The sequence below is a fragment of the Thunnus thynnus genome, chromosome 22, assembly GCF_963924715.1.
Source record: "Thunnus thynnus chromosome 22, fThuThy2.1, whole genome shotgun sequence".
NCBI lineage: Eukaryota > Metazoa > Chordata > Actinopteri > Scombriformes > Scombridae > Thunnus > Thunnus thynnus.
Genome location: NC_089538.1, coordinates 904,472 through 925,482, shown reverse-complemented (window position 1 = coordinate 925,482; position 21,011 = coordinate 904,472). Strand labels below are relative to the sequence as shown.

At 40.1% G+C, this 21,011-nt stretch overlaps 2 protein-coding genes across 2 annotated transcripts; one reads left to right on the top strand and one right to left on the bottom strand.

Annotated features, from left to right (window-relative positions):
• Positions 1-214: 214 nt before the first annotated feature.
• Positions 215-15,306, top strand: LOC137174807 (arrestin red cell-like). Its single transcript, XM_067580285.1, has 14 exons — positions 215-362; positions 6,458-6,488; positions 6,677-6,737; positions 7,542-7,586; positions 7,708-7,904; positions 9,111-9,238; positions 9,550-9,685; positions 9,762-9,846; positions 10,060-10,132; positions 10,784-10,921; positions 11,027-11,110; positions 12,565-12,641; positions 12,744-12,798; positions 13,904-15,306. The coding sequence occupies exons 1-14, from the start codon at positions 340-342 to the stop codon at positions 13,992-13,994; spliced, it is 1,224 nt and encodes a 407-aa protein (XP_067436386.1). The 5' UTR covers positions 215-339; the 3' UTR covers positions 13,995-15,306.
• A 463-nt stretch (positions 15,307-15,769) lies between these two features.
• Positions 15,770-20,996, bottom strand: med11 (mediator complex subunit 11). Its single transcript, XM_067580286.1, has 3 exons — positions 20,750-20,996; positions 19,359-19,489; positions 15,770-16,829 (listed from the first exon to the last, which is right to left on the bottom strand). The coding sequence occupies exons 1-3, from the start codon at positions 20,817-20,819 to the stop codon at positions 16,617-16,619; spliced, it is 414 nt and encodes a 137-aa protein (XP_067436387.1). The 5' UTR covers positions 20,820-20,996; the 3' UTR covers positions 15,770-16,616.
• Between the last annotated feature and the right edge of the window lie 15 nt (positions 20,997-21,011).

The window sequence follows — 21,011 nt, the reverse complement described above, 5'->3', positions numbered from 1 at the left end:
ATTTTCTTAAAACAACAGTCAGGAGCCCGAATAAACTCTCTGTGAAGCACCATGTAACTACTGTTTTGAAAGGTTGTATGCAAATAAATCTCATTATTATGATAATCATGATGATTATCATTAGTAGTAGTATTAGAACAGTTTGATTCGCAGGAGTAATAAAGTTTTTTTTTTGTGACTATGGTGCACATCTTATCTGGTAGGCGTGGCTTTTGTTCCTCAGCTGCGGAAACAGGCTGAGTGGTCCCAGAGAGCAGACAGCTGCAGAAGCATGCTAACCTGATCCAGGGAGACAGCAACAGCCAAAACACCACACACACTGTCCGCTGGTCTGAGGAGATGGGGGACAAAACTGGGACCAGGTAAGAGAGTCATCTTGTTGGTTCACTAGTGCTGTCAAATGATGGAAATAAAGTAAGTTAGCTTATCTCGTGAGCAGAAAAAAGGGAACTCCAACATCCTTTAAAAACCCCGCACCATTTAAAGCTGTTGTTTACCACCGAGAGGAGTCTGAAACCATCGCACGAGACCTTAAATAGGTTATTATTATCGCATGCTAGCATCTATTTAACACTAGCAGACCAGCAGTTAATTTAAACAACATATACTGTTACACAACATCACGACTCAAAGTTGACGTTTTCTTTAAATAGGCTAAATGTTGACTGATATTAATGTAAAATTTAAAAATGAATGCTAAGAATTACTAAAAACGTCCCAATTTGGTCCTGCTACGTAGACTGTGTAGTTGTTATGTTTGTGTATTAGGGTGGGAATGGTGAATTGCAAAAAATTGTATACATTTCGAAAGGAGTGTGGCGTAACTTCCTCATGAGAGAAAACGGGCACGAAACTAAAGGGAGGAGGTTATTCCCCAGTAAACTTCTCTAGTAAATATTTTTACATTTATTTCAATTATTATTCGAGGCCACTAGCTTCCTAAGAATATTTAGAAGTCGAACACTGGGAGGTAAAACGGCAGGCTGATTGACAGCACTGTCGCTGTTTTGAAGACGTGAAATTCTTGCATAATTCTTACAGGAAAAGAACTGTTCCTCTCGGTGTAAAGCAGAGTAGGGGTTTGACCCGTTTGGAAACATTCGTTTTTACATTGTTACATTTATAGTTGGCTGACAAAAGCGCAACAATCAAGCCAGCCTTTTGGCTACAGTCTGACACTTTTTCGTACAGCTTGGAAATGTCTGTAGCGGCAACTCCTGTCGGAGTTTTAAAAGTTTGACTTATTTTTTTTTTAAGGAAGACAGCTATGTCCTCAGTAATCTACACACACGTCTAAATATAAGAAGGATGCTTACATGAAAGAGACAGCTAAGTTTGGGGACGGTGTGTTCCTTTGTAGAGCCACAGAATCGCCAAAGTCATAAATGTTCGTCTTTGAGGCTTTAAAGGACCAGTTCACATTTTTTCAAGTCTGTCTTAAAACAACAGTTAGGAGCCCAAATGAACAGTGAAACATGTTTTTCTTGCTGTAAACATCCCCCCATGTACTTAAAAGTTTATCTGAAGCTAATAATGAGTCAAATCAAGTAGATATCTTTCAACGTTACAGTCTTTTTAGTTCCAAAGTCCCTCTTTTTGTTACTATACTTCCACCACAGCTCAACAGGGAAACACTGTCCTCCATCACTAACATTGAAAGCACACTTGAAGGGGATCTTTTAATATCCAGTATGAACAGGAGGGATGATTACAGCAAGGAAAACCTCTTTCACTGTTCATATGGACACCTGACTGTTATTATAAGACACTTAAAAAAAATTGTGAACCTGTCCTTTTAATATGCATCACCTGAGTGGTGAGGGACAGTAATTGTTGTCCAAACTATAAATGTGCTCATTAATTTTCACTGCAAAGAGATGTCAAAGCTGCACTAATTAATATTTTTATAGTATCAATGAATCTAATGTGTGATGTGAGAGGGTCAGTCACAATGACAAATCCACAGATCATTATCTGTGACTCGGCTGTTCCCTTCAGCACTAGAGATCTTTAATATCTTTCAAAGTTCAGTTTTCAGCTTTTTTTTACCGCCCACAACTACACTCATTAAAGGCGATGAGCCTTTAATTTAGGCTCATCACTCATCAACCTGGTTTCCGACAGCAGTTTTCAGTGAAAAGGTTTGATAAATCCACTACCGGCTCAGCACCAAACAGAAGACAGACACAGTTAGAGACTAGCTGGTGAACATAGTGGAGCATTTAGCAGCTAAAGAGACAGATATTTCTCTGCTAATGAATGATAATGTTGCTCTGTGTCTGCTGGATGTCTGTTAGCCAACATTTGATAATATGTTTGTATTGTGTTTACAGCTTGTTCTGCTGCTCCAAGTAGCCAACAAAATGAATACTGCTTGAAGTTAGAACTGGTCTTGTACTGTCAGACCTTTTTTTCTTTGACTTTTTAAATTCTATTTATGCATCCTGGACAAAGAGAGATCTGGAATGCACAAATACAAAAGTGCAAGCTGCAATTAACAACTAGCCTCAAATCAAATGTGAAGTGTTGAGGAGTATATCATGTCCTCACTTCTGACTTCAGTTACTATGTTCCATACGGAAGAGGTTTTGCCTGAGGGGGTTTTATCATGACTAGACGTTTTTTTGCCTTGAGGATAAGGGGTTGACAGGAAGTGGTTCACATGTCCTAGTGTTAAGGAAGTAAAGGACATTTTTTGTGATAATCAGGATGTGCATTTTGTTCTTTGCCCCTGTTTTCTTTCCTCAAATCCAACAGGCAGCACATTCCTGCACAGGGACATGCTAAAGGTTCTTAAAACTGCAGCTGTCTGCACAAACCTGGTAAAGCTGACTTGACCTCCAACAGTCCTGCTTGTAGTCCAGAACATGTACAACAATCATTTTCCTACAATAATGTAAATGACAACTACGCAGTTTTCCTTTTGTGCTGTTGTGTTGTACACATGGACACAAACAGTTGGCAGATTAATCATAACTCTTGGTCACAGAATAATTTCTGCCATACACCACCCACATTTCCTGGAAAACACTTCACCCCACTTCCTGTTAGACTGCAGTAAGGACACTCTGCTCGTTTGCTCTCTGCTTTGCTGTCATTTAGCTATTTGCTTGCTCTTTGTTCTGCTTTTTCTCTGCTCGGTGCCCAGACACCACTCTCATGTCTGTGCCTTTAATACAGAGTCAGAGTTGTGACATGGTTAGCCTAACTTAGCATACTGCAGTGCCAAGACCTCTAAAGCTCACTAATTAGCACATTGTTTAATCTGCATGCCAACAAAAATATAAAGATAAGGTTTATGGTTTTAGGCGGAGTTACATGCTGGAACTTTTCCTTGACAACAACAGTTTCCATCCATCCGCCCAGTACTTGTCTACTGTGGAGCCTCTCAGGCTGTCAGATACAGTCAGTGAGCACAGGTTTTAGTTTTGGTGTCTGTACAGACACAATGAAACCAAACCTGACAACCTCACTTTGATGATTTCAGGAAGCCGTTTGTCAAAAAAAATTTCCAGGGTATAACTCCCAAAAGAACTACAAATAGTCTTTTTATATTTCTGTTTGTGTATGGATTAAAGGTGCAGTGTGTAGAATTTTTAGACTTGACAGAAATGGAATATAATATTCATAATGATGTTTTAATTAGTGTATAATAACCTGAACATAAGAATCGGTATGTTTTTATTACCTTAGAATGAGCCCTTTATACCTATGTAGGGAGCAGGTCATCTTCCGCTGAGTCCGCCATGTTGCACCGCCATGTTTCTACAGTAGCCCAGAACAGACAAACCAAACACTGGCTCTAGAGAGGGCTTTCATGTTTTTCTTGAGTTTTGCAGCCACTGTAGGTTCTCCTACACGCTTGGAAAGGGAGAGGGAGGGGTATTCAGTTGGTTGCACTCTGCAACCTCACCACTAGATGCCACTAAATCCTACACACTGCACCTTTAACGAAACAGGATAAATTGTCTCCATTAGTGAGCTTTAGATTTGATGGTACTGTAAGGCCCTGTGCATGTTAATGCCAGGTGTAAACAGACGTACTTAAAGCTGTCCACTTGTGATCAGATCACCTGAGATGCATGTTAATGCCAGTTGTAAACAGGGCCTAAGTGTATTTTTGAACCCCAGTCAGGCTAGTTGTTTCCCTTTGCTTCCTGTCTCTATGCTATGTTAGGCTAACCACGTCCTGACTTCAGCTCTGTACTTGAAAGCGCGGCTGTGGCTCAGGAGGTAGAGCAAGTTGTCCACTAATCGGAAGATTGGCAGTTCGATTCCCGTCTCCTCCAGTCTACATGTCGACGTGTCCTTGGGCAAGATATTTGCTCCTGATGGCTGATCCAATCAGTGTGTGAATGATTAGATTTCCTCTGATGGGCAGGTTGGGACCTTGCATGATAGCCCCTGTACCCATTCAGTGTATGAATGTGTGTGAATGGGTGAATGTGATTCGTAGTGGTCGGAGGACTAGAAAGACGCTATATAAGCACAGTCCATTTACCATTTATCATATTCTGCACATTTCCAGCTCTTTTGCATGATACAGTTTAAAAAATCCTTATTTACCTTACTGGCCACTCTGTTCAGCCTCTGTCAGAAACAGCCAGTTTTAGCTCCTGTCTCTTTAAGGGCCCTCTACCGATGAACCCACTCTGTTCTGATTGGTTAGTTTCCGGAAGCTGCATCACGGCTGACTTGTGGCCGCTCGGTTTGTCAACAAACCATGAAACAAACTACGGTATATTAATAGGATTTCACTTATTTTTCTTGTTCTTTACTTGAAATGTCAACTTCTTAAATACATCCATACATGTTGGAGCCAGAATCTGATCTGAAATATGTGAGACAATCATGTGTTGGTGGAAAAACCCTTAGCACCAACCTTAGCACCCAAGGCTATGGGACGGATGACTGTTTATGAGGATGTGCGACAAAGCCGACGTCAAGTCAAGGAGCTTTGACCATGTTGAACATGTGTCATCATAACAGTATATAAATAACAGAAAACCAGAAAAAGCATATGTCTCCTTTAACACCCCTTTTACACTATTCCCTTAATATTAATGCTAATATTGAGATCAGTGAAAAGGTGGCGGTGGCACCATTGTATTCTAGTGTATCCTAAAAACTTTCCTCCATTGTTGTTGTGGTTTGTTCAGAGTCTACTGCTGATTTGACTTGACGTCCTGATATACTGCCCCCTATTCTTCATTCTTCATTCTTCTTAATTGCATCTTGTTACATTGGTTGGTTGTTTTCTGGGAACTTGCACAACCAACAGTCGCCATCATGCGCATGTGATTGCATAGCTAAAAGTAAGTAGCCTATATAAACTTTCTGAATGCCTTCAAAGGACGTTGGTGGAAATGTGTACAACAGTTTTCACCGAAATGATGTCTGAAGAACAGGTTTATGTTTTAAAGGTCCTATAGAAATAAACAGTGGAGATTTCCTTCAAATAAGTGAGCTGCTGTTTATTCTGTTCTGTTCTAGAGACTATTGAGAGAAAACATCATCCAGACTCAGTTGTGTCTCTGTGACACTTCAGTAAGAATGTCTCTGCTGCTGCTTTCTAAATGCTTTTTATTTAAATTCCTATTCCTTTCACAAGACTGAAGGACTAGCACTCTGCAGCTGGAGGAGTGTGTGTGTGTGTGTGTATGTGTGTGTTAGGGAGAGACAGGAAATATGATGTAAGTAAACAGTGCTGTAGTGTGTACAGGACTGTAATGAGATCCACAGTTCCCACAGTCAGAGGTTGTTGTTGTTTTCTATCCTCGACAGTCTGACTAACCAGGCCTTAAGGTTTCCTGGTTCACCCTCAAACTACATGACAGACAGCAGGGAGTGTTGCATTTATATCTGCTTGTATATTTATACACATTTTTAAAGGAATTATGCATTAGGTTAGAAATGGTGTAAATGACCCCAATACAGTGTGGTACATATGTGTAAGGATTGCATTCCTAAATGTTATTTTGCTTTAATTTTCTTATTTTCCATGAATACGGAAGTGCTTTATTTTGAAATGACACGATGATGAGACATCTCAGTGGTGTAGCAACATCAACACTCCTGGATCGATTTCAGACGGGGACCTTTGTCTCATGTCAAACCTCTCTGTCTGTTTCCTGTCAGCATCTCCGCTGTTAAGTGTCTAATAAAGGAAAATAAGCCACAAAACTCATTTTAAAAAAAATAAATGGCAAAACTTAATTTAGATTCTGACCAATGCTGGATTTTTGAGGCTAATACCGATATCAACATCCAAGAGTTGAAATATCCAATAACAGTAGACTATATTTATCTTTTTAAAAAAAAATTTAAAAAAATGTTGCGCTGCCTGTGCATGTGTTGTTGAATTGGTACCTACTTCAACCCAGGTTACTGATATGATGGCATTGATACATTCATTTCAAACAGACTGTTAAGATTAGCTCTCTCCCTCTTTCTACAGAGTTTTTAAGAAGTCCAGCCCCAACTGTAAGGTAGGTTGTGTGTGTGTGTGTGTGTGTGTGTGTGTGTGTGTGTGTGTGTGTGTGTGTGTGTGTGTGTGTGTGTGTATGAGGAGTTCATGTCATCTCCTCTTTATCTCTCAACCATCTCTTCACTTTCAGTAGCTGATGTAGATGATCTTAATTGCTCCATTTTTGTCTGCCTTTCTTTATTTCCACAGCTCACAGTTTATCTGGGGAAGCGAGACTTTGTAGATCACTCAGACCATGTAGATCCAGTAGGTGAGTCTAAACACACACACACACAACTTGAGTTTACAAAGCCATCATAAGAAATACTTATTACATGACCTTTTAAAGATTGAAAATATTCTTGCTGGAACACCCACAGTCTCATCTCAACATACCAGTAAAATTCATCCCATTCATACCCTGGTTGTGTTCTGTCCACAACGGGTCACTATAAACACTAACTGGCTTCCAAATCAGACACTGGATCCCACAAAGGTGGATTCTTCAGAAGACCTGAAAGCTAGGTGGTTTTAGTGTCTGCTGGAAGGATTTGCTTTTGTGTGTAAAATGAGATGCTGTGCCCAGCAGTGTGTCGGAAAAGTTGACAGTGTGAAGAGTTTTGAAGTTGCATGCAGGTAACCAACTGTAACAGGTAACAGGTTTATCACCAATACGTTTCCCCCAAACCACCAAGTTTCATATTTGCTATGTTTACATTATAAGCTATGACATTTCATTCCAACACACTATTGGACACTAGATTATGGGATGTTGAGGGCTGCCAAAGACACATTTGGAGAAAAGAAAGCTGTGTTTCTTGCATTTGTAGACTTAGATATGACACAAACCTTGTCTACCCTTTATGTCATTTGGTTTAGAGATATGGACACCAGTATTATACATATTGTGTCATATCTATTGTGTCCCTTAATGTTTGAGTTATAGTTATAGCTCTGTAGAATCATACAGTATATAGACTATAACATACACACAACCACACCCTCAGTGTATTTATTCAACATCGCTGCTCAAGTGCCAAATGTTCAGCTGTAAATGTGTGTGTGTGTTTTCTAGTGGGAGTGCTCCTTGTAGATCCAGAGTATCTGAAAGATCGAAAAGGTAAGAAAACTTGAAGATAGACACAAAGTGACTGACTCCAATAAAGACCGCATAACCAGTTGACTGACAGATTGCATTTGTATATAACTGAGCTTCCTCATTTTTTCATCAATGTCCTCAGTGTTTATGAGTCTGACCTGTGCGTTCCGTTATGGTCGGGAGGACCTGGATGTCCTGGGCCTTTCCTTCAGGAAGGATCTGTACATCAGCACCTTCCAGGCCTTCCCTCCCCTGCAGGAGAACAAGAAACCTCTGAGCCGTCTGCAGGAGAGGCTGCTGAAGAAGCTTGGTCAGCATGCCTACCCCTTCAACTTCACTGTAAGACCACCAAACACCACCCCTGAGACTACCTCAGCCCATTATACACAGCCTTTCATCTCACATGACCGTTAACTCTACTGTTTGCTGATTTTACTGGCAGCTGTTGTGCAAGTCAGAGTTTCTACAGATGGCAAAAAAGAAAAGTGAGAAGAACAACATTTTAAAAGTTGCTAATGTTGCTGTTGTTACTCTGATGAAAGAAATTATGCAATATATAACAAAACGGAATACAGCCCTGTGCAATATCATTGAAATGATGACTCAACATTTTGTATCAACTTACAATAATTGTCGTGTTTTTAGCATGGAGTGTAGGTTATTAGATCTTATTTATAATTAAAAACAAACTGGTTAGATAGACTAAATTGAACTGAATTGAGTGTCTGTACTTAACATTTCAGGGATGCTGACCAGGGTTGGACTTAGTTTTGTTATATACTGTTGTTGTAACATAAAATTGTTATTAATTACTTTAATTATTTTCATGCTGGCTGTGGTCAGCAAGCTGGCAATGTTCCATTTTCAGGCGTCGCTGTCTGCTTATGGATTTCAGTTTGAGTTGAGGATTCAGGCTTCGGCTGGCTTGTAGTAAAGTGTGTTTAATGCCAAATAAGGTTCTATGTGACCACACTCAAATCTTCAGTGGTGTTTACTTTAAAAATAAAATACTGTTTCAACTTAATCTTACAAATGAAAACAAAAATAAACTATACTTGTTTCAATCAAATTAAAATATGCATATACTTGGTCGAAACACAAATAAAAGAGACTTCTTAAGAAATTTCTCATGAATTCTGGAGGCCAGCTCAGAGAAAAATTTTCCATATTTCTACTTTTACCCCTTTCACATTCTGTGAAGTGAAGTACTGTGGAGTGAAGTGGATAAGAGCATGTGGTTTACTATTGTAGTGTATAATACTACTTAACAGAGTTCATAACTACTCTATATAATACTAATATTACCAAACAGTGCACATCAAAGTTGTCACCTATTTTATATTCTGCAAAGTGAAGTGAAACTAAATTAAGTATTAAAATGGTATACATACCTGCTCTTAACCATTTCACATCCTGTGAAGTGTTAAACAGTCCACTTGCCCATTTCACATACAGTGAAGTGAAGTGAAGTGACATGAAGTGGATTACAGTGCACCCAGAACTAACACTTGGATTTCACTTGGTTTGTGTGTTCGGATGTGTCAGATCCCCCAGAACCTGCCCTGCTCAGTGACCCTCCAGCCAGGCCCAGAGGACACTGGGAAAGCGTGTGGTGTGGACTATGAGCTTCAAGCGTTTTGTGCCAAGACTGTGGAGGAGAAGATCCACCAAAGGTCCAACATATTCAAACAGCTGATACTACAACCAAACTAACACACCTAGAGAGAAACCCAGTATGGTTCTCTAGGAAATACTAGAGACTAGTCACTGATCAGTTTGTCCTTTGGCAAGATATTATTCAGTACCAGCTGTGGATAGCTAATATCTTGCAACAGTATGTAATATCCAGTTTCCTCTGCACTGCAGTCCTGATCATGGCTAACTCCATGCCTGTGGAGAATGTAAGCCTGTATCCTCTGTAAATGCACATACTATATATATATATATATATATATATGAACCTGCTGTGTGTGTGTGTGTGTAGGAACTCTGTGCATTTGGTAATCCGGAAGGTTCAGTACGCCCCGGAGAAGCCGGGTCCACAGCCGATAGTGGAGACCAGCCGTAGCTTCCTGATGTCTGATAGATCTCTTCACCTGGAGGTCTCACTGGATAAGGAGGTAACGCACTCACATACGCTGATGTGTTATTTGATTGGTGGGATACAAACACTGCTCAGTCTCTGTCTCCCTCCAGCTGTACTACCATGGTGAGCCCATCAGTGTTAATGTCCACGTCACCAACAACTCCACTAAGACTGTTAAGCGGGTGAAGATTTCTGGTAACTCCACCTGCTCTTACACACTCACACTCTTCTTTCAGTTATTACCACTAATAAACAATTTAAACAACTTTTGCACCACTTGCGATAAAAATATATTGTCATCGGGTGTAACTAACTATAACTAAATCTATCTGACTTTTACCAAGGAAGACCTTTGTTAGAAACAGCCCGACTAAAGGAAGTACTAAAATAATTCTCCTCTCTTCTCAGTTCGTCAATATGCTGATATCTGTCTGTTCTCCACGGCCCAGTATAAGTGTGCAGTAGCCCAGGTTGAAGCAGAGTGAGTATTATGAAGAATATGTGACTATTGGCAATTTTCACAATAATCTGTTGAAGGGGGAAAGTTTCCCTGTGCTCACCTTAAATCTGAGTTTAACATGTATACCTAGCATTATTTGTGACATCACAACTTGTTTGGATCCAGTCATGGTCCAGTATGCAAAACACACAAGTGTGATGTGGAAACTTGAAGACTTAATGGACCACACAATAAGAATAGACTTTACAGTGAAGAAGGAAACATCTTGTATCCAGCAGTTAAATATTCGCGTTTTAATTGATTGTAGATTTTTCAATGGGGAACGGCTAGATGTAACTTTTTTTTTTTGAGGAACCATCTCAGACAGACATTATTTAAAGCAGAGTATTTTTATATGTCTGAAAACATGTAGGACATAAAGGAGTCCCACAACAATCCATTTTAGGTCGTGTTGTATTAACAATCTACATGAATAACCAAGGCCAGCACGATTGTCAATTACATTTGTATGCGGATGACATAATGTTATATGTAATGTTGAACATTAATGCTCAAAAGTCTCTTGTTTTTATGATTCATTGCAAGTGGCAGCAGACAGAACAAATGGATCACTCTGTTAAACTCTTCCACCTTCTCACCCCCCCCCACCCCCCCCACCCCTATTCTCCTTAGTGACCAGGTTTCTCCCAGCTCCACCCTCTGCCAGGTCTACACTCTGACCCCCATGCTGGGTACCAACAGGGAAAAGAGAGGCCTGGCCCTGGATGGAAAGCTAAAGCATGAAGACACCAACCTGGCCTCCAGCACCATGTACACACATATATACACACACCTGACAGAAAAGGGTTTACGGATATGCACTGTATATTGTATACCTCTCATACGTGTGTTGTCTGAATTCTGTGTGTGTTACAGAGTAAAAGAAGGGTGTAACAAGGAGATGATGGGGATCATGGTTTCCTACAGAGTCAAAGTCAAACTGGTGGTGTCTCTTGGAGGGTAGGTGAACAAGGATATTTAAGTTTATGACATCTTGGGTCTTATGTCTTTGTTTTTGTTTTTTCGTCATCATTCATATCCATAATAGCAATAATAATAAAGTCCTAGTATACAGTACCAGACACACCTACTCATTCAAGGGTTTTTCTTTATTTTTATTAGTTTCTACATTTTAGAACAATACTGAAGACATTAAAACTATGAAATAATACATATGGAATCAAGTAGGAAAACAAAAAAGTGTCTTCAGCTTCATGAGACAGTCACCTGGAATGCTTTTCCAACAGTCGTGAAGGAGATCCCACAAATGCTGAGCACTTATTGGCTGCTTTGCCTTCACTCTGTGGTCCAACTCATCCCAAACCATCTCAGTTGGGCTTATGTCAGTTGATTGTGGAGACCAGGTCATTTGATGCAACACTCCATCACTCTCCTTCTTGGTCAGATAGCCCTTACAGAGCCTGGAGGTGTGTTTTGGGTCATTGTCCTGTTGAAAAACAAAAGATGGTCTTACTAAATACAAACCAGATGGGATGGCATGTCACTGCAGAATGTTGTGGTTGCCATGCTGGTTAAGTGTGCCTTGAATTCTGAATAAATCGCCGACAAGGACAAGGAACTGTGTTTCCTTTGAAGACAGTCTAACAGCAGTGAAAGTCACCCTGATCCATGTAAACAAACTGGCATGTGTGGATGAATATGCAGGGTGGTTAGGTCAGCCAGCAAGTTGAACCAGATGTAGAACCCTTTGCAGTTTTCCATAACGGCAACTCCACTAAAAATCATGTTTATTTAGAAACCTATAAGAGGGTGCATGAGTTTCCCCAAATCTCTACAGTGAAGGTGGCGAGTGCAAAGGGAGCATGTCTGTACATCCATTCCCAAACAAAGTTACAATTAATCAATTAACTAGGGGCTTTTTGGATGCCTGGGTCAGGTGCCTGCTTTGCTAGGTTGTTAATCCAGCTTTGTCTAAGATAGTCCTGCCTTCAACAGTCACACTGAGCGGGAGTGTGACTTTCACAGATCATAGGTGTCCTCCACTTGAAAGCACACATTTACATAGAAAACACTGTCCTGCCCATTAACAGGTCAGACACACACACTCATTTTGAAAATGGAAAAGTTGGAAAAAAGGTCATTATGGTCACCAAAAGGAATAGAAAATAAATAGACTTTAATCCAGCCATTATTATCCAAGAAATGCAACAGTGGTGCTACTGGAAAGATCCTAGAAGCCAAAATTTCAACCAAGCTCCCTTTGAAGGTAATGAGCTGTACAGAGATTTTGGTGTCAAGGTTTCACATGACGTCCTTGGAAAACTGACAGCTGTGAGCTATGGGAATTTATGATTCAATGATTGTGCTGAACAGTATTATAGAAATGTATATTCCAGTTTTTTTTTTTTAAATATTTCTTATTTTGGTGTGTTCATTGCTGTGTGTATGTGTAGGGATGTAGCAGTGGAGCTTCCTTTCGTCCTGATGCATCCCAAACCTACAGAGCAGCCCAGCTCCCAACAACAGTCAGGTAGGTCAGACACACGCATGCACACCTCATAAAAGTTAACAGTTGAGCTGTGTGAGCTGTGAGGATTAGAGTGTAATTAAATGAATGTGTTCTTCTCTCTAGTTGCTCCAAAGGCTGATGCTCCCGTGGATACAAACCTCATAGAGTTTGAGATGAAGTAAGCGTGTGTGTGTGTGTGTGTGTGTGTGTGTGTAAAGAAAGATGAGATTTCTTTTAGCCTAACTTAAGCTAGCCTAGACTGGCTGTCTGGTTGTGATTTGAGTCCTAAAATAATCTACTGACACATCAAAGGGTTTGGATCAGATAAATGTTTCATCTCCCTGAGTAAGAATGCTGCAAATGGGACCAGATGATACTATTTTTTCACCAGTGATTACACTTGTCCCACAGTGACTAAAAATCCAATTGGTATTAACAATACAGGGGGGAGGTGGGGAATTCAGTATTTGTAGTGCTCCTCAATAATTTCACTCGTTGTTCCGAATGCCATATTAATCATGAGGAAACGACAGGATATGGTCTGCATTAAGTGAGTCAAAAACCTTCCTCCTTCTCAAAGGAGTCAAATCTTAACACAGACATGAAGCACATATTGATATCATTCAGTGTGACTTCCTATCTTCATTGTCCATCGCCAATAAACCTTCAGATATCAGAGAAAAAAGAGGCTTCAGAACTTGCTTGAGAATTTTGAAGTTTTCTTTAGTATCAAAGTAATCCAGTGATAGTTTTCTGTACATCCATAGCTACACTGCAAACAGGAACTGCTCATGGCTAATTCAGCATACTTTCAATGGTGTCATTTTGCAACATATTTTGGATAAAAACAGGGCTCAAGGGATAGCAGCACTTACCTGTAGTCATATTGGTTCCCAAATAGGTCTATATGTTGGTGTTAGCATGTTTCCATGTGTCAGCTTAGCAAAAATTTTTGTAGAAGGACAAGCAGATTCACTCAAGGAAAAAACCCAGAGATCCCCTTTAAAATATAAGGACATTGGTCTGGATGGGACTTAAATTATAGAAGGAGCAGTGGGTTTGCCAAAAGGTAATAGGTCAAAAGTAGCTGTAATTATTACTGAGGTGAAAAATTACCCACATACATGGTCCTGACAGGATTCAAATCACTGACCAGGGGAGGTAATGTTAAAATCAACCTACCTCCCCTGGAGAAATAAATCCAGTCTGAATGGGGTATTATACATAACATTAGATTTACCTAATCAAACCAGCTGTCTGACACCAACACCTTCTTTCTGCAGTAGTACCTCTCCGGGTGATGACCTAGTGTTTGAAGACTTTGCTCGACTGCGGTTAACGGGAATGAAGGATGAGGACGACCCATTCTGTTAGCTGCCCCTCCTCGGGTACCATGGTTACGTGGCTGAGTGGAACGTTACAGGAAGCCTCAAGAACATGCATAAATTGTACCTTTTTATACTGTATGGGCTATTAGATGTATCTCTTGTTAAAGGAGCAGACCAACAATTTAAGAAATCTGTTGTTTGCAACCAGTATGTTACTGTATAAACAAGAGACGGTTAATGCATCAGGCAACAATAGTGTTCATTTAACAGGAGTTACAGTAACATGTTTTTGATTGAAATGTTGCTGCTTGACTGCTGATATCAGCAATATTATTCATGCTGCTGTGATTCAGGATTTATAATTCTAGCAGGGATGTCTTTAAAAGGAAACATTCAAGTGATATTTTTATATAGATTTTATATTGATAGTAGGTCAGTTGTTGTCTTCAGGTATCAGTAAATGCTTTTATTGCTTCCTATGGATTTGTCTAAAACCCCTTTATAATGAAAAAAATCAAATACACCATATCTTGAGCAGTACAAGCTAGAGGCTAGTGTTCAAAAATGAATAGGAATCATTTTATTTTTGTATTTTGTCATTTCTGTTATTATGTTATATGGACCACATATCAAGAAGATGAATTGATTTACTGCCCTCTCTGGTTGAAGTTACAATCATATTGCCCCCTGTAACCACACACAAGAAGATTCAAGATTTTCAGGGGGTGTTACATTACTCTTTGAAGTGTTGGGCAAAATGCAGTCTTTCCTGGACCCGAACACAGTAGCAATATAGTATCTGGATATCTATCTATCCTGTGTCCCAATAGCATACAGAATTATTATGCTGATGCAATATGTACTTACTTATAAAACAAATCAGTTATTGGTTGGATTGCCATGAAATTAAGTTCAGACATTTGTCGCTCTCAGGATGAATAACAACTCTGGTGATCCTCTGACTTCTTCTAGCACCATCATCACTTTGTCAATCAAAATTTGAATGAATATAATGCTTCAGGTTATAATTAAATATCTGCAAAACTAATGACATTCCCATCAGCCTCAGCTGTGCTTTGTGTTAAATGCTAATTAGCACATGTTAGCATGCCAACACCCTAAGATGGTGACTACTGAACATTACATGTGCTGCACCATTTAGCTTGAAGCATCGCTGTGCCTAAGCAAAGCCTCACAGAGCAGCTAGCACGGCATTGCAGAGTCGCAGTTTGGCATCTCTTGGTACAGCTTTGTAATGTTGTCAACATTAGTATGCAGAATATTGTAACGTTATACTTTATTGTAATCACTCTGTAGTATGGAATTGGGACACAGTGTAGGAGTAGACTTGGCCAAAATGTGTGCACAAAAATGTTAGCATGTAGCATCAGAGTCGTACATGGATGATTCTGTCTGTATCTTCCTTTAACATGCAAGTCCACCAGCTACACAGTCAACCACTGGACCTGTTTGAGCAGCTCTTTGTCTAGGTCCTAACCACACGTAAGGCTGTGAGTTCCAATGAAAAAGATACTACAGCCTACAGTGTACAGCTGGCTCAAGTCTTTCCTATGTCACTACCACTGTTTGTCAGTGTCTCTGTCAAAAGGACACTTGTGTTTTTATATTCATCATGATATGTAATTTGAGATTAAGGATTGAGTCAGATTTTTTTTTTTACAGTCCAGCTACATCTATTGTTATAATCAAACTTGAGATTTATCAGATACTTAAAGTGCTATATGCTAATCTGACTACACAATATAGTATGGAAATCAGAAACTGTATGAATATATATTTTAGTCAATAAAATGAAAAAACTGTTACTCAAAAATATCTTTATTTTGTTGCTTTAAGATTAAAAAAGGTTGTCACAGCTTCTTCATGTTTGTGAAAATAAACTTTTCCACCTGTCAAACGGAAGACAACATGTGATCTTTATGTGACATGACAAAAGCTTTTCAACTGTTGAGCAAGCAAAACAAGTGAGAGTTAATACAGACTGAGGTTTTGAAGATGAGAGACTCTTCAAAAGGTAAGGAAACAAACTCAGCTTCACTCACTGTCTGTCCTCAGGAAAAATGAAAGCAAGGTTTGCTGCAATTGACCAAAAAAGTGAAGCTTCTTCCTGTTAGACCTCAGGTCTAAGTCAATATAAACCATGGGCACCCTATGGGCATGTATTAGCACCTGTTAGCCAGATTTTGTTGGAAAGCAAATCCTAACATTATCAAGTGATTAGAATTTGACAAAACTGGTGAAGGAAATACTAAGAACACGTTTCACAGTGCAAACCAAATCCAGATATTTGTTCTGAGTCTGTCCCTACGTGCTCTCAAATCATAACTTTCATCACTCTGAGGCTTCATTAGAAGAAGATAATAAGTTCTATATATCCTGCTATAGACGTAAAAAGGAAAAATGCACTGCCTAACAACAAAGTGGACCCAGAAATACAATGTACACTGCTTAAACATAGTTCTTGTGTTTATGTCATTTTTCTCTGTCTTGAGATTCTTCAGCATTTGTAAGTATGAATAAAAAAGGACCAGTGAAAAGATTTCAACACTGGTGGCAGAAGTGGTGGATGAGGGCAGATACAGTCACATCAGGTGTCAGCATGAGATGCTGCTGTTATCCACCAGTCAGCCAGCTGCCCTCTCTGCTCTTATGTCTGCTGCTGCTGCTGTTGCTGCTGCTGCTGTTGTTGCTGCTGCTGCTGCTGTTGCTGCTGCTGCTGCTGCTGCTGCTCCAGCATGACTTCACAGGTCCGCCCCAGTTCACCCAGTTTGACCTTGGCATACTCTGCTCTGTTCAGTGCCATCTGACAGTCTTTCCTCGCTGAGTAAGTTGAGCCTTCATGAGGTTGACCAGTAGCCACCTGTGGAAAAGATATCTTTTATTCTGCTGCTCACAATATGATGCACGCCATCTTTACATATTTATAGTACTGAGTAGTACTGAGTAATACAGTACCAGTCAACACTTTCTCATTCAAGGATTTTTCTTTATTTTTACTAGTTTCTACATTGTAGAACAATACTAAAGACATAAAAACTATAAAATAATATATATGGAATTATGTAATAAGGAAAAAACTGTTAAACCAAAATGTTTCATATTGTAGATTCCTCAAAGTAGCCACTGTTTGCCTTGAAGACAGCTTTGCACACTGTTGGCAATGTGTCATCATCCACTTTAAAGCACTGTGCTCAACAATTAGCCCCCATATAGACGGACATCTTCAACCAGTCACTGCGACTCTGCACAGTCCCTGCTTGCTTCCTCCACCATAGTCCCAGTCGCTTAAAAAACAGAGGATTACAGAACTCAACGTCTATGGACGCAATGTAATTCGCATACTAGACTAACAGGTGACACAGTCAACCAAGGCCTGCACTTCATCCTCCAGCATCTGGACTGCCGGGGATCCTACGCCAGGATCTTCTCCACACCAAGATCTCCCAGCTGACTGTGCCTGACCTCTCTGTCTATGGATCACTAACTTCCTGACAGACAGGAAGCAGCATGTGAGGCCACAGGGCTGCATGCTCTCCCCTCTCCTCTGCTGTCTCTATACGAATGACTGCACCTCCACAACCTCCTCTGTAAAGCTCCTCAAGTTCACGGATAACACAACCATCATTGGTCTGATCCAGGACGGGGCGAGTCTCCGTACAGACAGAAGTGGCATGGCTAACATCCTGGTGTAGCCATAACAGCCTGGAGCTAAACACCCTCAAGAAAGTAGAGTTGACAATACATTTCAGGAGAACCCCCCATCCCTCCCTCCACTCACCATCAACAGCACTGCAGTCGCAGCTGCGGAGTCATTTAAATTCCTTGGCATCACCATCTCCAAGGATCTTAAATGGGACATCAACATAAGCTGCATAACCAAGAAGGCCCAACAATGGATGTTCTTCCTGAGGCAGCTGAAGAAGCTCAACCTGCTGCTGTTCTACACTATCATTGTCGAGTCCATCTTCACATCATCCATCACTGTTTGTGGGAGCAGACGCCAAGACACATTCTTTGTATGGTCCATACTTGGCTAATAAACAGATTCTGATTCTTAACCAGCCTCATGAGTTAGTCACTTGGAATGGTTTTCAATGAACAAGTGTGCCTTGTAAAAACTTAAATGGTGGAATTTCTTGCCTTCTTAATGCATTTGAGACCATCAGTTGTGTTGTGCTGAAGTAGTGTTGGTATACAGCAAATAGGCCTATTCCACTACTGTAGTGATCCATATTATGGCAAGAACCACTCAACTAAGTAAAGACAAACAACAGTCCATCATTACTTTAAGACATGAAGATCAGTCAGTCTGGAAAATTTCAAGAACTTTGAAAATTTCTCCAAGTGCAGTCACAAAAACCATCAAACACTATGATAAAACTGGCTCTCATGAGGACCACCCCAGGAAAAGAAGACCAAGCGTTACCTCTGCTGCAGAGCAGAAGTTCATTAAAGGTACAAGCCTCACAAATCACCAATTAAGGCACCTTAGATTAGAGCCCACATCAATGCTTCCCAGAGTAACCAATAAGTGGAAGATAATTGCTTGGGCCAAGAAACACAAGGAATGGACATTAGACCAGATCCAAATCTGTACTTTGGTCTGACCACCTCCAGGCTCTGTAAGGGCTATTTGACCAAGAAGGATAGTGATGGAGTGCTGCATCCAATGACCTGGCCTCCACAAAACCTGCCTGAGATGGTTTGGGATGAGTTGGACTACAGAGTGAAGAAAAAGTAGCCAACAAGTTCGCAGCATATGTGAGGAACTCCTCCAAGACTGTTGGAAAAGCATTCCAGATGACTCTCTCATGAGGCTGGATGAAATATTACCAATAGTGTGCAAAGCTGTCATCAAAGCAAAAGGTGGCTACTTTGAGGAATCTAAAATATGAAACATATTTTGGTTTGTTTAACACTTTTTTGTTTCTTACATGATTCCATTCCAAAAACCCTTGAATGATTAAGTATGTCCAAACTTTTGACTGGTACTGTACCTCTCAATTATCAAACTAAACATACAATTGAGAAAAAAAAACTGCAAAAAAAGAAAAAACCTACAATTAAATGATAAAACATAGTAATATATTTGATTATAATACTGTCTAGCTTTCAATTTAAAGTTACAGTTTTAAGTCAAATCTGTCAAGGTGTTTTGATCAGCTTTCACATAAATATGCATGTGTATATTTAGCAGTATATCTGTGCATATACTAAATATAACTACCTAAAATGAAAGATAGAAACTTTATTCTTGTGAAGGTGAATCAGCTTCCGATTCAACATTTGGTCCATAAGACACCAAAGCTCTGTTGTTGTTGTTGTAGTGCTGTGCCCTGAGTTATAACGCACAAGGCAAAAAAATACTAATATTACTGCAGAGTTTGACCTGTGTGAGGTAGCGGATCTGGGAGCTCAGTTCACTCTCCACTCTGTTGACGGAACTCTGGAACTGGACCAGCTGTCTGTCCAGGGCGCTGGCATTGTGTTTGTCTTTGGAAAGTTCCAGAACAATATTACCTGTCAGGGCAAGCATATATCAATATATCAGATTAATGACCAGGTATAGTGACAATGCCAATAGCATGACTTTAAATTCAAATTCCACTAAACTCGAAACATGTTTGTGTCCACCTGATGAAAGTACATCCACTTCCCAGTTTATTAAGTACACCTAGAAAAACTAATGCAGTAAAATACAGCAATGTTGTCCATTGCATTTATATGAATTAGGGTAGACTAAATATTAATCACACCTCTCAGTATAACCCAGCAGAGTTCCACAGCACCCCAAACTACAGCCTCCAAAACAATAATGGAAATTTTTAAAGATTGACCTAACATGGTTTAGTTGGTGCGCAAGATGATAATTAAATTATAACTTTATTTCAGTGCTGTTAAGAGAGAGTGTAAAAAACATGGATTTCATCCTCAACAGAATGCTGTTGTGACTTTTACAGAAAAGTGAGTCACGTGCTTATTCAGAAATGGGACCAACATGTAACACAGCCATCACATTTACACAATGAGCGAGTCTGAAAAGGAGCTCTAGTCATTTGATCCACCGTTAAAATTGTGATCGATGCAACTTTAAGAAACGTTTTTATTGAAGATCCCATCCTTACATGTTGTAAGATATATTTTTTTAAAAATGCTTGGAATAATAATGTGTGCCTAATATGGTTCTTCCACAAACAGAGCCCTCATTGAAATCCTTAAAATCTACTCCTTCTCCCTCATTAAAGATTCTAGAATCTATGAATATGCAAATATATATAGTTTTCCTGCTGGACACAATATGTCTCCTACTTCACTATAAAGTTCATATAAAGTGTATGCACACTGGAGGCTTCAAGTTTCCACATCACGTTTGTGTAAATTGCATACTGGTTCCAGGATTAGCTTCCAAACTAGTTGTGATGTCACAAATCATGCTCAAAGAAACTTTTCTCCTTCAGCAGATGAATGTGAAAACAAACTCTGCACATACATCATTCTGAACAGAGAAAAGAACAACATCCAACTGAAGGAGCAATAAGCAATGCTGAAGCCTTAAATGTAAAAAACATGTTTACATGAGACAGTGAGGGCAGAGAGGGCACAGATGGGCACGGGGTTCCATACGGAAATCACCTGGTTGGGCCCCAGGTTGCTTGGGCCCCGGCCCCGTCTGACCCTAATCGCTACTAGCGATGAACTATAGCAATGTAAATCCACAATCGGTCTAAATTCTACAAAAATACCGTTCTCATGGGTAAGTTTTGTATATTATGTCCTCACCGGCACACTGCAGGGTCATCGCTATCTCCTTCTCCACCTCCTCAAGAGCTCGGAGCCGCTCATTGGCCATCAGCAGGCAGGCAACAGCTTCAGTCCGCAGCTGTCCAACAACACGGTCCTCTGTTCAGCAACACACAGTGTAGTCTCTAACCGCTCAGCTCGGTGCACACAGGAGTCAATCTAAATCTTCCGTCTCGGTCCACCTTCACGAGACTCAGGCTGCACAAGTGTACAACAACAAAGAGCTCACTCAATCGACGTC

Bases quoted from the DNA above. Each gene is read 5' to 3' on its own strand.
- med11 (XM_067580286.1), bottom strand. From the start codon at position 20,819: ATGGCCAATGAGCGGCTCCGAGCTCTTGAGGAGGTGGAGAAGGAGATA. The intron at 19,490-20,749 runs GTGAGGACATAA...TTGCCCTGACAG, and splicing joins GATGACCCTGCAGTGTGCCG to GTAATATTGTTCTGGAACTT. The intron at 16,830-19,358 runs GTCAAACTCTGC...TCTTTTCCACAG, and splicing joins AGATCCGCTACCTCACACAG to GTGGCTACTGGTCAACCTCA.
- LOC137174807 (XM_067580285.1), top strand. From the start codon at position 340: ATGGGGGACAAAACTGGGACCAG. The intron at 7,587-7,707 runs GTAAGAAAACTT...CAATGTCCTCAG, and splicing joins GTATCTGAAAGATCGAAAAG to TGTTTATGAGTCTGACCTGT. The intron at 10,922-11,026 runs GTACACACATAT...TGTGTGTTACAG, and splicing joins AACCTGGCCTCCAGCACCAT to AGTAAAAGAAGGGTGTAACA.